Here is a 16898-nt window from a genome sequence, read left to right as displayed (position 1 = left end):
TATACGTTACCACGCTGTACACATCCTGCCGCACAGTCCATCATCTATCTATACGTTACCACGCTGTACACATCCTGCCGCACAGTTCATCTTCTATCTATACGTTACCCCGCTGTACACATCCTGCCGCACAGTCCATCTTCTATCTATACATTACCCCGCTGTACACATCCTGCCGCACAGTCCATCTTCTATCTATACATTACCCCGCTGTACACATCCTGCCACACAGTCCATCATCTATCTATACGTTACCCCGCTGTACATATCCTGCCGCACAGTCCATCTTCTATCTGTACGTTACCCCGCTGTACACATCCTTCCGCACAGTCCATCATCTATCTATACGTTACCCCGCTGTACACATCCTGCCGCACAGTCCATCTTCTATCTATACATTACCCCGCTGTACACATCCTGCCACACAGTCCATCATCTATCTATACGTTACCCCGCTGTACACATCCTGCCGCACAGTCCATCTTCTATCTGTACGTTACCCCGCTGTACACATCCTTCCGCACAGTCCATCATCTATCTATACGTTACCCCACTGTACACATCCTGCCGCACAGTCCATCATCTATCTATACGTTACCCCGCTGTACACATCCTGCCACACAGTCCATCATCTATCTATACGTTACCCCGCTGTACACATCCTGCCGCACAGTCCATCATCTATCTATACGTTACCACGCTGTACACATCCTGACGCACAATCCATCTTCTCTCTATACGTTACCCCGCTGTACACATCCTGCCGCACAGTACATCATCTATCTATACGTTACCCCGCTGTACACATCCTGCCGCACAGTCCATCATCTATCTATACGTTACCCCGCTGTACACATCCTGCCGCACAGTTCATCTTCTATCTATACATTACCCCGCTGTACACATCCTGCCGCACAGTCCATCTTCTATCTATACATTACCCCGCTGTACACATCCTGCCACACAGTCCATCATCTATCTATACGTTACCCCGCTGTACACATCCTGCCGCACAGTCCATCTTCTATCTGTACGTTACCCCGCTGTACACATCCTTCCGCACAGTCCATCATCTATCTATACGTTACCCCGCTGTACACATCCTGCCGCACAGTCCATCTTCTATCTATACATTACCCCGCTGTACACATCCTGCCACACAGTCCATCATCTATCTATACGTTACCCCGCTGTACACATCCTGCCGCACAGTCCATCTTCTATCTGTACGTTACCCCGCTGTACACATCCTTCCGCACAGTCCATCATCTATCTATACGTTACCCCACTGTACACATCCTGCCGCACAGTCCATCATCTATCTATACGTTACCCCGCTGTACACATCCTGCCACACAGTCCATCATCTATCTATACGTTACCCAGCTGTACACACCCTGCCGCACAGTCCATCATCTATCTATACGTTACCCCACTGTACACATCCTGCCGCACAGTCCATCATCTATCTATACGTTACCCCGCTGTACACATCCTGCCGCACAGTCCATCATCTATCTATACGTTACCCCACTGTACACATCCTGCCGCAGTCCATCATCTATCTATACGTTACCCCGCTGTACACATCCTGCCGCACAGTCCATCATCTATCTATACGTTACCCCGCTGTACACATCCTGCCACACAGTTCATCTTCTATCTATACATTACCCCGCTGTACACATCCAGCCGCACAGTCCATCATCTATCTATACGTTACCCCGCTGTACACATCCAGCCGCACAGTCCATCATCTATCTATACGTTACCCCGCTGTACACATCCTGCCGCACAGTCCATCATCTATCTATACATTACCCCGCTGTACACATCCTGCCGCACAGTTCATCTTCTATCTATACATTACCCCGCTGTACACATCCAGCCGCACAGTCCATCATCTATCTATACGTTACCCCGCTGTACACATCCTGCCGCACAGTTCATCTTTTATCTATACATTACCCCGCTGTACACATCCTGCCGCACAGTCCATCATCTATTTATACGTTACCACGCTGTACACATCCTGACGCACAATCCATCTTCTCTCTATACGTTACCCCGCTGTACACATCCTGCCGCACAGTCCATCATCTATCTATACGTTACCCCGCTGTACACATCCTGCCGCACAGTCCATCATCTATCTATACGTTACCCCGCTGTACACATACAGCCGCACAGTCCATCATCTATCTATACGTTACCACTCTGTACACATCCTGACGCACAATCCATCTTCTCTCTATACGTTAACCCGCTGTACACATCCTGCCGCACAGTCCATCATCTATCTATTCATTACCCCACTGTACACATCCTGCCACACAGTCCATCATCTATCTATACGTTACCCCACTGTACACATCCTGCCGTACAGTCCATCATCTATCTATACGTTACCCCGCTGTACACATCCTGTCGCACAGTCCATCATCTATCTATACGTTACCACGCTGTACACATCCTGACGCACAATCCATCTTCTCTCTATACGTTACCCCGCTGTACACATCCTGCCGCACAGTCCATCATCTATCTATACGTTACCCCGCTGTACACATCCTGCCGCACAGTCCATCATCTATCTATACGTTACCCCGCTGTACACATACAGCCGCACAGTCCATCATCTATCTATACGTTACCACTCTGTACACATCCTGACGCACAATCCATCTTCTCTCTATACGTTAACCCGCTGTACACATCCTGCCGCACAGTCCATCATCTATCTATTCATTACCCCACTGTACACATCCTGCCACACAGTCCATCATCTATCTATACGTTACCCCACTGTACACATCCTGCCGTACAGTCCATCATCTATCTATACGTTACCCCGCTGTACACATCCTGTCGCACAGTCCATCATCTATCTATACGTTACCCCGCTGTACTCATCCTGTCGCACAGTCCATCTATCTAAACGTTACCCCGCTGTACTCATCCTGCCTCAGAATCCATCATCTGTCTATACGTTACCACGCTGTACACATCCTGCCGCACAATACAATACATTTTCTATACGTTACCCCGCTGTACACATCCTGCCGCACAGTCCATCATCAATCTATACATTACCCCACTGTACACATCCTTCCGCACAATCCATCATCTATCTATACGTTACCCCGCTGTACACATCCTGCCGCACAGTCCATCATCTATCTATACTTTACCCCGCTGTACACATCCTGCCACACAATCGATCTTCTATCTATACGTTACCCCGCTGTACACATCCTGCCACACAATCCATCATCTATCTATACGTTACCCCGCTCTGTCCTGCCATACAGTCCATCATCTATCTATACGTTACACCGCGGTGTCCTGCCGCACAGTCCATCATCTATCTACACGTTACCCCGCTGTACACATCCTTCCGCACAGTCCATCATCTATCTATACTTTACCCCGCTGTACACATCCTGCCACACAATCGATCTTCTATCTATACGTTACCACGCTGTACACATCCTGCCGCAAAGTCCATCTTCTATACGTTACCCCACTGTACACATCCTGCCGCACAATCCATCATCTACCTATACGTTACCCCACTATACACATCCTGCCGCACAGTCCATCATCTATCTATACGTTACCCCGCCGTACACATCCTGCCGCACAATCCATCATCTATCTATACGTTACCCCGCTGTACACATCCTGCCGCACAGTCCATCATCTATCTATACGTTACCCCACTGTACACATCCTTCCGCACAGTCCATCATCTATCTATACGTTACCCCGCTGTAAACATCCTGCCGCACAATCCATCATCTATCTATACGTTACCCCGCTCTGTCCTGCCATACAGTCCATCATCTATCTATACGTTACACCGCGGTGTCCTGCCGCACAGTCCATCATCTATCTACACGTTACCCCGCTGTACACATCCTTCCGCACAGTCCATCATCTACATATACGTTACACCGCGGTGTCCTGCCGCACAGTCCATCATCTATCTACACGTTACCCCGCTGTACACATCCTGCCGCACAATCCATCATCTACCTATACGTTACCCCACTATACACATCCTGCCGAACAATCCATCATCTACCTATACGTTACCCCACTATACACATCCTGCCGCACAGTCCATCATCTATCTATACGTTACCCCGCTGTACACATCCTGCTGCACAATCCATCTTCTATCTATACATTACCCCGCTGTACACATCCTTCCGCACAGTCCATCATCTATCTATACGTTACCCCGCTGTAAACATCCTGCCGCACAATCCATCATCTATCTATACGTTACCCCGCTCTGTCCTGCCATACAGTCCATCATCTATCTATACGTTACACCGCGGTGTCCTGCCGCACAGTCCATCTTCTATCTATACGTTACCCCGCTGTACACATCCTGCCGCACAGTCCATCATCTATCTATACGTTACCCCGCTGTACACATCCTGCCACACAGTCCATCATCTATCTATACGTTACCCCGCTGTACTCATCCTGCCGCACAGTCCATCATCTATCTATACGTTACCCCGCTCTGACCTGCCATACAGTCCATCATCTATCTATACGTTACCCCGCTGTACACATCCTGCCGCACAGTCCATCATCTATCTATACGTTACCCCGCTGTACACATCCTGCCGCACAATCCATCATCTATCTATACGTTACCCCGCTGTACACATCCTTCCGCACAGTCCATCATCTATCTATACATTACCCCGCTGTACACATCCTGCCGCACAGTCCATCATCTATCTATAAGTTACCCCGCTCTGTCCTGCCATAAAGTCCATCATCTATCTATATGTTACCCCACTCTGTCCTGCCGCACAGTCCATCATCTATCTACACGTTACCCCGCTCTGTCCTGCCATACAGTCCAGGCTCCTGCTCACCTTTCTCTTCAATCTCGTGTTTAAGGATCTCCAGGTCCATGCTCAGCTCTTCCACCTTTTCCTTCAGGGTTTCGACTTCTTGTTGTAAGGACTCTGCTCTCTCCTCAGCCATCTCCTTATCCAGGGTGGCCATCTCAATAGCATCAGCCGTATCCGCCATCTCCTCCATATAACGCTCCTGTGCTTCCAGAGCATCCTTGGCGTCCTGAAGAGAGGAATACAGTAGGAACACGGAGTAAGGAGTCTGACAATGGTGCCCCCAGCCCTCCCCCCACCTATCACACGGCCTCATACAGGTTCTCAGGCCACGAGGAACTTGTGAACATGGAACTTTTATTTCCACTAAGTCACATATGTAAGCTACCCTCTCATCATGGAAACCATTATAAATGGTGGCTGCCATTACAGCCCACCTTGTCTGAGGGGTCTCTAGGTTTGGACACAGGAGTATTTGCCCACTCCCCCTTATAAAACAGTAATTATATTGGTTAGTTCAGGAGTAATGAGAGAGCTTCTCAGTGGCATTAAGGTCCTCTCCCCAGAGCCCTTCTTGTCTAGAAGCTAAGTGGATGGGAGTGCATGAGGGGCACCCTGACCAAGAAAGTGGGACTGCAGCTCCACACCGCTGTTCCCCTTCAGCACCCTGGACAGCACTAAGCTCAGTGTTATTTACACTGGTCTCTTACTCTTCCCCGAAGGCTGTGAATACTTCAAGTGTAAACCCGCTAATATGCACATACACACCCCACTAAAGTTTAGTAAGCAGCCATTTAACCTGTGAGTATGTTTCTGAACAACAGGTACAGCGGAAAGAACATACAAACCCCGCATAGATAGTTCCCTGGTTGGAATCAGAAGCAACACTAACCACTGTGCCATATAGTAAATACTTTCATCTATCATTAGGACGCTTTACATTATGAAGTGCCTGGGGTCCATTGAGGGACAGTCCCGGGAACAGCAGGGTCACAACAAACAGTAGTGACCAGAGGAGGTAGGAGAGGAAGTGTGGCCGGCTGTCTGGTCTCCATGCTGTTGGGGAGATACCGGATTTACAGGAAACGTTCTCACTGAACCCCCCCCTTCCACCGTAGATGACCATACGGCATACCAGGGCAGAGGTCTGGCTGGCTCAGGGACATATATAACTCATTTGTCTGCATTATGAAGCTGATGGGATACGGAGAGCCTCTGCCCCCCACTAGCCTCTATCACCCACCTTCTTGGCCTCCTTAAGCTGGCGCTGGAGGTCCGTCTGCTGCTCCTGGATTTTGCTCTTCCACTCCTGTAACTGCTCCAGCTGAAGCTTGGATTTCTCCAGCTCCTTCAGCTTTGCCTTGTCCTCCGCCCTCTTCATCTTCAGCGTCTCCAGCTTCTCCTCCAGATCTTTGACCTGAGCCCGCAGGTTCTCCTCCTCCTGCGGGGGAAGCACAGACATTAGTAGGCAGACAGTGCAAGGAAGGCTGCCGGCTCTGAGACCGGTAGGACACAAGGACACGTTTTGATACACAATGGGAACGTGTGGCGGATGTAATCTGGAATAACAATCCCATTACAGTCTGTAGCTGGAGCCTAAGAAGAACCCAAAGCCGACTCTTACCTTGGTGGGCCCCGGGGCAGGCAGCGGGGCCACTGGCGAGGTCAGTGAGGGTGAAGGAATGATGGGAGCTGCCAGCGGGGTCTGGGCTGGAGTACTGGGCTCGCTGCTGCTGATCTCTCCGCATGATGCCGATGCGGATCCCGAGGCCCCGGCTGTGCCGCTGGAGGCTGCAGAGCTGGATGGACGAGTGGGCTGCAAGAAGGAGAGACATTAGTACTGTACTCCCCCAATACCTGTATTGTCTACTCCAGATGCCGGGTACTCCCCCTCCCTACATTACAATACACAGACAATGCAAGAAACTCAGACATTACAGCAAGCCTGGCTTTATCTAGACCATCCGATTGTACTAATTACTCAGTCAATATATAAGGCTTTCGTATATTATAATTGCATTATTACACTCCTTGCAGGGAAGGCAGGTGAGCAATAGATCCTTCCTTGCTTCATATGGTCCCCATAAGCCACCAATACCCCCTATTACTGGTAGTATAGATGAAGTGGGGGAAATCCCAGGGGCAGGGTAATTCTAGGTGCTGTACAGGTCAGTGGGGTAACAGCACCCATTCCGTGAGGCATGTAGTCTCTGTACAGTACACAGCAGTACATCTAATGCATGCTGTTTATGGGAAGTTAGGGGGTTATATAAAGCGATGGTAAGCTGCTTCTGTGCACAGTGCGAACCCGGGATGCAAGAGCCTCAGGCACTTACCTAACCTAACTACCCAGGGCCTAACGTGCTGCTGAGGCCTCTGGTGTGTGGTATATGTGCCCATCCTCCGGGACAGCAAGCAGGATATGGTAACGAGCAGGTGAGGCAGCCTCCGCTGTATTCCTGGCCACACACCCTACCACCTACAAGTACGTGTGCCAGATGACAGCATTATACATGTTATACTGTACGTACAGTGGAAGCCAGGTTGTCTGCTGCTCATATAGGTTAAAGCTACAATTATTTTATTTCTAGATTTAAAAACAAATAAAAAATGAGGACAGTACAGAAGGACGTACACGGTGTAACCAGGGGAACAACAAGATCAAAGTATGTGTATGGCACAGGTTCTTGTTTTCTAACCTCACACATTCCACAGGAAACAATTCCCAAAGGCAAGTCATACTCGCACACCATCACTGACTGGCTGGGAGTCAGAGCACTCCAGTGACATCATCACTGCGCTTTGCGTGTTCTCAGGGATTATAGCTCTATTACCTAGTTACAGTGAGCATCCAGGTGATTGCCTTACCAGGGCCTGGCCCTATCCTACAGGTTCCATATTGGGAGGCTATGCCTCAGTCACTGGCTGCACAGGTACTGCTACTCTACCTGCCATGTATCCAGGGCAATCAGCACCTATCATCTACAGTGACATTGCACCCTCCTCCTATGATTCTACACTCCCAGAGATCTCTGTACGACACACGCCTGTGTGCATGCTAGGGGTTAGCCTGGCAGTAACCCCTTCACTTACACACACAGGCAGACAGTGACAGATACCAGTTACCCCTGGGCGATCACACTGTGCACGGAACATGTACACAAATGCAGCCACGGCTACTGGGGGTTACGTGCCCTCACCTTTGTGCGACGGGTGGTGATCTGTAGAGCAGCCGCAGGAAGAGACAGACAGACAGCAGAAGCACCAGCAGCAAGCAGGGGGAAAGAAAACAGCAAGAAGGTTAGTGAAAACATACGAGAGAGAACAGGTGGGGCGGGTTATGCACAATAACAGGTAGGGAGAGACTACCAACCACCCTTACAGGGTGTACCAGTGTCTGTGTGCAGCATTACAGGCAGTGAGAGACTGTCCATACCCCTTACAGGGTGTATCAGTGTCTGTGTGCAGCATTACAGGCAGTGAGAGGCTGTCCATACCCCTTACAGGGTGTATCAGTGTCTGTGTGCAGCATTACAGGCAGTGAGAGGCTGTCCATACCCCTTACAGGGTGTACCAGTGTCTGTGTGCAGCATTACAGGCAGTGAGATACTGTCCATCCCCCTTACAGGGTGTATCAGTGTCTGTGTGCAGCATTACAGGCAGTGACAGACTGTCCATCCCCCTTACAGGGTGCATCAGTGTCTGTGTGCAGCATTACAGGCAGTGAGAGGCTGTCCATACCCCTTACAGGGTGCATCAGTGTCTGTGTGCAGCATTACAGGCAGTGAGAGGCTGTCCATACCCCTTACAGGGTGTACCAGTGTCTGTGTGCAGCATTACAGGCAGTGAGAGACTGTCCATACCCCTTACAGGGTGTACCAGTGTCTGTGTGCAGCATTACAGGCAGTGAGATACTGTCCATACCCCTTACAGGGTGTACCAGTGTCTGTGTGCAGCATTACAGGCAGTGAGAGACTGTCCATACCCCTTACAGGGTGTACCAGTGTCTGTGTGCAGCATTACAGGCAGTGAGAGACTGTCCATACCCCTTACAGGGTGCATCAGTGTCTGTGTGCAGCATTACAGGCAGTGACAGACTGTCCATCCCCCTTACAGGGTGTACCAGTGTCTGTGTGCAGCATTACAGGCAGTGAGAGACTGTCCATACCCCTTACAGGGTGTACCAGTGTCTGTGTGCAGCATTACAGGCAGTGAGAGACTGTCCATACCCCTTACAGGGTGCATCAGTGTCTGTGTGCAGCATTACAGGCAGTGAGAGACTGTCCATACCCCTTACAGGGTGTATCAGTGTCTGTGTGCAGCATTACAGGCAGTGACAGACTGTCCATCCCCCTTACAGGGTGTACCAGTGTCTGTGTGCAGCATTACAGGCAGTGAGAGACTGTCCATCCCCCTTACAGGGTGTACCAGTGTCTGTGTGCAGCATTACAGGCAGTGAGAGGCTGTCCATACCCCTTACAGGGTGTACCAGTGTCTGTGTGCAGCATTACAGGCAGTGACAGACTGTCCATCCCCCTTACAGGGTGTATCAGTGTCTGTGTGCAGCATTACAGGCAGTGAGAGGCTGTCCATACCCCTTACAGGGTGTACCAGTGTCTGTGTGCAGCATTACAGGCAGTGAGATACTGTCCATACCCCTTACAGGGTGTACCAGTGTCTGTGTGCAGCATTACAGGCAGTGAGATACTGTCCATACCCCTTACAGGGTGTACCAGTGTCTGTGTGCAGCATTACAGGCAGTGAGATACTGTCCATCCCCCTTACAGGGTGTATCAGTGACTGTGTGCAGCATTACAGGCAGTGAGAGACAGTCCATCCCCCTTACAGGGTGTACCAGTGTCTGTGTGCAGCATTACAGGAAGTGACAGACTGTCTATCCCCCTTACAGGGTGCATCAGTGTCTGTGTGCAGCATTACAGGCAGTGAGAGACAGTCCATCCCCCTTACAGGGTGTATCAGTGTCTGTGTGCAGCATTACAGGCAGTGAGAGCCAGTCCATCCCCCTTACAGGGTGTACCAGTGTCTGTGTGCAGCATTACAGGCAGTGACAGACTGTCCATCCCCCTTACAGGGTGCATCAGTGTCTGTGTGCAGCATTACAGGCAGTGAGAGACTGTCCATCCCCCTTACAGGGTGCATCAGTGTCTGTGTGCAGCATTACAGGCAGTGAGATACTGTCCATCCCCCTTACAGGGTGTACCAGTGTCTGTGTGCAGCATTACAGGCAGTGAGATACTGTCCATACCCCTTACAGGGTGTATCAGTGTCTGTGTGCAGCATTACAGGCAGTGAGATACTGTCCATACCCCTTACAGGGTGTACCAGTGTCTGTGTGCAGCATTACAGGCAGTGAGAGACTGTCCATCCCCCTTACAGGGTGTACCAGTGTCTGTGTGCAGCATTACAGGCAGTGAGATACTGTCCATACCCCTTACAGGGTGTATCAGTGTCTGTGTGCAGCATTACAGGCAGTGAGATACTGTCCATACCCCTTACAGGGTGTATCAGTGTCTGTGTGCAGCATTACAGGCAGTGAGAGACTGTCCATACCCCTTACAGGGTGTACCAGTGTCTGTGTGCAGCATTACAGGCAGTGAGATACTGTCCATCCACCTTACAGGGTGTACCAGTGTCTGTGTGCAGCATTACAGGCAGTGACAGACTGTCCATCCCCCTTACAGGGTGTATCAGTGTCTGTGTGCAGCATTACAGGCAGTGAGAGACTGTCCATACCCCTTACAGGGTGTATCAGTGTCTGTGTGCAGCATTACAGGCAGTGACAGACTGTCCATCCCCCTTACAGGGTGTACCAGTGTCTGTGTGCAGCATTACAGGCAGTGAGAGACTGTCCATCCCCCTTACAGGGTGTACCAGTGTCTGTGTGCAGCATTACAGGCAGTGACAGACTGTCCATCCCCCTTACAGGGTGTACCAGTGTCTGTGTGCAGCATTACAGGCAGTGAGATACTGTCCATCCCCCTTACAGGGTGTATCAGTGTCTGTGTGCAGCATTACAGGCAGTGAGATACTGTCCATACCCCTTACAGGGTGTATCAGTGTCTGTGTGCAGCATTACAGGCAGTGAGAGACAGTCCCATAAGCTTGGCTGGCATACAATGCAGGGGCTGCACAGAGCCCTAATTGACAGTCTGCATTGTTATAAGATGAGGGAGTGGGGACAACAACTCTGCAACATGACAGGATGGAACTGTCCCTGTAATTGTCCAGCACATATGGGGTGTACTGTGTACACAGGGATCCTGCAGATCACACCCCGTCCTGGGAGGAGAGGACAGTAAGTGTCACTACAGAGTCACTGTCACACACCTTCCAGCACATATGGGGTGTACACAGGGAATACAGGGACCCTGCAGGTCACACCCCGTCCTGGGAGGAGAGGACAGTAAGTGTCACTACAGAGTCACTGTCACACACCTTCCAGCACATATGGGGTGTACACAGGGAATACAGGGACCCTGCAGGTCACACCCCGTCCTGGGAGGAGAGGACAGTAAGTGTCACTACAGAGTCACTGTCACACACCTTCCAGCACATATGGGGTGTACACAGGAATACAGGGATCCTGCAGGTCACACCCCGTCCTGGGAGGAGAGGACAGTAAGTGTCACTACAGAATCACTGTCACACACCTTCCAGCACATATGAGGTGTACACAGGAATACAGGGATCCTGCAGGTCACACCCCGTCCTGGGAGGAGAGGACAGTAAGTGTCACTACAGAATCACTCTCACACACCTTCCAGCACATATGGGGTGTACACAGGAATACAGGGATCCTGCAGGTCACACCCCGTCCTGGGAGGAGAGGACAGTAAGTGTCACTACAGAGTCACTGTCACACACCTTCCAGCACATATGGGGTGTACACAGGAATACAGGGATCCTGCAGATCACACCCCGTCCTGGGAGGAGAGGACAGTAAGTGTCACTACAGAGTCACTGTCACACACCTTCCAGCACATATGGGGTGTACACAGGAATACAGGGATCCTGCAGGTCACACCCCGTCCTGGGAGGAGAGGACAGTAAGTGTCACTACAGAGTCACTGTCACACACCTTCCAGCACATATGGGGTGTACACAGGAATACAGGGATCCTGCAGGTCACACCCCTTCCTGGGAGGAGAGGACAGTAAGTGTCACTACAGAATCACTGTCACACACCTTCCAGCACATATGGGGTGTACACAGGAATACAGGGATCCTGCAGGTCACACCCCGTCCTGGGAGGAGGAGAGGACAGTAAGTGTCACTACAGAATCACTGTCACACACCTTCCAGCACATATGGGGTGTACACAGGGAATACAGGATCCTGCAGGTCACACCCCGTCCTGGGAGGAGAGGACAGTAAGTGTCACTACAGAGTCACTATCACACACCTTCCAGCACATATGGGGTGTACACAGGAATACAGGGATCCTGCAGGTCACACCCCGTCCTGGGAGGAGAGGACAGTAAGTGTCACTACAGAGTCACTGTCACACCCCTTCCAGCACATATGGGGTGTACACAGGAATACAGGGATCCTGCAGGTCACACCCCGTCCTGGGAGGAGAGGACAGTAAGTGTCACTACAGAGTCACTGTCACACACCTTCCAGCACATATGGGGTGTACACAGGAATACAGGGATCCTGCAGGTCACACCCCGTCCTGGGAGGAGAGGACAGTAAGTGTCACTACAGAGTCACTGTCACACCCCTTCCAGCACATATGGGGTGTACACAGGGAATACAGGGATCCTGCAGGTCACACCCCGTCCTGGGAGGAGAGGACAGTAAGTGTCACTACAGAGTCACTGTCACACACCTTCCAGCACATATGGGGTGTACACAGGGAATACAGGGATCCTGCAGGTCACACCCCGTCCTGGGAGGAGAGGACAGTAAGTGTCACTACAGAGTCACTGTCACACACCTTCCAGCACATATGGGGTGTACACAGGGAATACAGGGATCCTGCAGATCACACCCCGTCCTGGGAGGAGAGGACAGTAAGTGTCACTACAGAATCACTATCACACACCTTCCAGCACATATGGGGTGTACACAGGGAATACAGGGATCCTGCAGGTCACACCCCGTCCTGGGAGGAGAGGACAGTAAGTGTCACTACAGAGTCACTGTCACACACCTTCCAGCACATATGGGGTGTACACAGGGAATACAGGGATCCTGCAGATCACACCCCGTCCTGGGAGGAGAGGACAGTAAGTGTCACTACAGAGTCACTGTCACACACCTTCCAGCACATATGGGGTGTACACAGGAATACAGGGATCCTGCAGATCACACCCCGTCCTGGGAGGAGAGGACAGTAGGTGTCACTACAGAGTCACTGTCACACACCTTCCAGCACATATGGGGTGTACACAGGGAATACAGGGATCCTGCAGGTCACACCCCGTCTGGGAGGAGAGGACAGTAAGTGTCACTACAGAGTCACTGTCACACACCTTCCAGCACATATGGGGTGTACACAGGGAATACAGGGATCCTGCAGGTCACACCCCGTCCTGGGAGGAGAGGACAGTAAGTGTCACTACAGAGTCACTGTCACACACCTTCCAGCACATATGGGGTGTACACAGGGAATACAGGGATCCTGCAGGTCACACCCCGTCCTGGGAGGAGAGGACAGTAAGTGTCACTACAGAGTCACTGTCACACACCTTCCAGCACATATGGGGTGTACACAGGGAATACAGGGATCCTGCAGGTCACACCCCGTCCTGGGAGGAGAGGACAGTAAGTGTCACTACAGAGTCACTGTCACACCCCTTCCAGCACATATGGGGTGTACACAGGGAATACAGGGATCCTGCAGGTCACACCCCGTCCTGGGAGGAGAGGACAGTAAGTGTCACTACAGAGTCACTATCACACACCTTCCAGCACATATGGGGTGTACACAGGGAATACAGGGATCCTGCAGGTCACACCCCGTCCTGGGAGGAGAGGATAGTAAGTGTCACTACAGAATCACTGTCACACACCTTCCAGCACATATGGGGTGTACACAGGGAATACAGGATCCTGCAGGTCACACCCAGTCCTGGGAGGAGAGGACAGTAAGTGTCACTACAGAGTCACTGTCACACACCTTCCAGCACATATGGGGTGTACACAGGGAATACAGGGATCCTGCAGGTCACACCCCGTCCTGGGAGGAGAGGACAGTAAGTGTCACTACAGAATCACCATCACACACCTTCCAGCACATATGGGGTGTACACAGGGAATACAGGGATCCTGCAGGTCACACCCCGTCCTGGGAGGAGAGGACAGTAAGTGTCACTACAGAGTCACTGTCACACACCTTCCAGCACATATGGGGTGTACACAGGGAATACAGGGATCCTGCAGGTCACACCCCGTCCTGGGAGGAGAGGACAGTAAGTGTCACTACAGAGTCACTGTCACACACCTTCCAGCACATATGGGGTGTACACAGGGAATACAGGGATCCTGCAGGTCACACCCCGTCCTGGGAGGAGAGGATAGTAAGTGTCACTACAGAGTCACTGTCACACACCTTCCAGCACATATGGGGTGTACACAGGGAATACAGGGATCCTGCAGGTCACACCCCGTCCTGGGAGGAGAGGAAAGTAAATGTCACTACAGAGTCACTGTCACACACCTTCCAGCACATATGGGGTGTACACAGGGAATACAAGGGTGACACAGAACATGCAAAATGACCACCACTTAGGAGCTGCAGAGACGTATGACTAGTGTCATGTATGTAGCAGCGGGGAGTCCGGCCTGTGGATGGAGACGTATGACTACAGTGTCATGTATGTAGCAGCGTGGAGTCCGGCCTGTGGATGGAGACGTGTGACTACAGCGTCATGTATGTGGCAGCGGGGAGTCCGGCCTGTGGATGGAGACGTGTGACTACAGTGTCATGTATGTGGCAGCGGGGAGTCCGGCCTGTGGATGGAGACCTATGACTTGTGTCATGTATGTAGCAGCGGGGAGTCCGGCCTGTGGATGGAGACGTATGACTACAGTGTCATGTATGTAGCAGCGGGGAGTCCGGCCTGTGGATAGAGACGTGTGACTACAGTGTCAGGGATGTGGCAGCGGGGAGTCCGGCCTGTGGATGGAGACGTGTGACTACAGTGTCATGTATGTAGCAGCGGGGAGTCCGGCCTGTGGATGGAGACGTATGACTACAGTGTCATGTATGTAGCAGCGGGGAGTGCGGCCTGTGGATGGAGACGTATGACTAGTGTCATGTATGTAGCAGCGGGGAGTCCGGCCTGTGGATGGAGACGTGTGACTAGTGTCATGTATGTAGCAGCGGGGAGTCCGGCCTGTGGATGGAGACCTATGACTAGTGTCATGTATGTAGCAGCGGGGAGTCCGGCCTGTGGATGGAGACGTATGACTAGTGTCATGTATGTAGCAGCGGGGAGTCCGGCCTGTGGATGGAGACGTGTGACTACATTGTCATGTATGTAGCAGCGGGGAGTCCGGTCTGTGGATGGAGACGTGTGACTACAGTGTCATGTATGTGGCAGCGGGGAGTCCGGCCTGTGGATGGAGACATATGACTACAGTGTCATGTATGTAGCAGCGGGGAGTCCGGCCTGTGGATGGAGACGTATGACTAGTGTCATGTATGTAGCAGCGGGGAGTCCGACCTGTGGATGGAGACGTATGACTAGTGTCATGTATGTAGCAGCGGGGAGTCCGGCCTGTGGATGGAGACGTGTGACTAGTGTCATGTATGTAGCAGCGGGGAGTCCGGCCTGTGGATGGAGACGTGTGACTACAGTGTTATGTATGTAGCAGCGGGGAGTCCGGTCTGTGGATGGAGACGTGTGACTACAGTGTCATGTATGTAGCAGCGGGGAGTCCGGCCTGTGGATGGAGACGTATGACTAGTGTCATGTATGTAGCAGCGGGGAGTCCGGCCTGTGGATGGAGACGTGTGACTACATTGTCATGTATGTAGCAGCGGGGAGTCCGGTCTGTGGATGGAGACGTGTGACTACAGTGTCATGTATGTGGCAGCGGGGAGTCCGGCCTGTGGATGGAGACATATGACTACAGTGTCATGTATGTAGCAGCGGGGAGTCCGGCCTGTGGATGGAGACGTATGACTAGTGTCATGTATGTAGCAGCGGGGAGTCCGACCTGTGGATGGAGACGTATGACTAGTGTCATGTATGTAGCAGCGGGGAGTCCGGCCTGTGGATGGAGACGTGTGACTAGTGTCATGTATGTAGCAGCGGGGAGTCCGGCCTGTGGATGGAGACGTGTGACTACAGTGTTATGTATGTAGCAGCGGGGAGTCCGGCCTGTGGATGGAGACGTGTGACTAGTGTCATGTATGTAGCAGCGGGGAGTCCGGCCTGTGGATGGAGACGTGTGACTACAGTGTTATGTATGTAGCAGCGGGGAGTCCGGTCTGTGGATGGAGATGTGTGACTACAGTGTCAGGTATGTGGCAGCGGGGAGTCCGGCCTGTGGATGGAGACGTATGACTACAGTGTCATGTATGTAGCAGCGGGGAGTCCGGTCTGTGGATGGAGACGTGTGACTACAGTGTCATGTATGTAGCAGCGGGGAGTCCGGCCTGTGGATGGAGACGTATGACTAGTGTCATGTATGTAGCAGCGGGGAGTCCGGCCTGTGGATGAAGACGTATGACTACAGTGTCATGTATGTAGCAGAGGGGAGCCCGGCCTGTGGATGGAGACATATGACTACAGTGTCATGTATGTAGCAGCGGGGAGTCCGGTCTGTGGATGGAGACGTATGACTAGTGTCATGTATGTAGCAGCGGGGAGTCCGGCCTGTGGATGAAGACGTATGACTACAGTGTCATGTATGTAGCAGCGGGGAGCCCGGCCTGTGGATGGAGACATATGACTACAGTGTCATGTATGTAGCAGCGGGGAGTCCGGCCTGTGGATGGAGACGTATGACTAGTGTCATGTATGTAGCAGCGTGGAGTCCGGCCTG

General features: G+C 51.8%; 1 protein-coding gene across 12 annotated transcripts in view; it reads right to left on the bottom strand.

Annotated features, from left to right (window-relative positions):
- Positions 1 to 16898, bottom strand: part of DCTN1 (dynactin subunit 1) — a 208258-nt gene that overhangs the window by 40685 nt on the left and 150675 nt on the right. For 8 of the 12 annotated variants that reach the window (XM_063925387.1, XM_063925388.1, XM_063925393.1 and 5 more), the window contains 4 exons: positions 8078 to 8098; positions 6502 to 6693; positions 6121 to 6318; positions 4902 to 5106 (listed from right to left, as the gene is read on the bottom strand). In XM_063925387.1, the coding sequence (XP_063781457.1) occupies positions 4902 to 5106; positions 6121 to 6318; positions 6502 to 6693; positions 8078 to 8098 (616 nt within the window). Of the gene's footprint in view, positions 1 to 4901; positions 5107 to 6120; positions 6319 to 6501; positions 6694 to 8077; positions 8099 to 11225; positions 11253 to 16898 lie in introns of those variants that run through there. The other 4 variants (XM_063925389.1, XM_063925396.1, XM_063925397.1 and 1 more) reach the window with 2 other exon arrangements.

The sequence above is a fragment of the Pseudophryne corroboree genome, chromosome 1, assembly GCF_028390025.1.
Source record: "Pseudophryne corroboree isolate aPseCor3 chromosome 1, aPseCor3.hap2, whole genome shotgun sequence".
NCBI lineage: Eukaryota > Metazoa > Chordata > Amphibia > Anura > Myobatrachidae > Pseudophryne > Pseudophryne corroboree.
The sequence above is the reverse complement of the archived record's forward strand: the minus strand, read 5'-3'. Positions and strand labels throughout refer to the sequence as shown.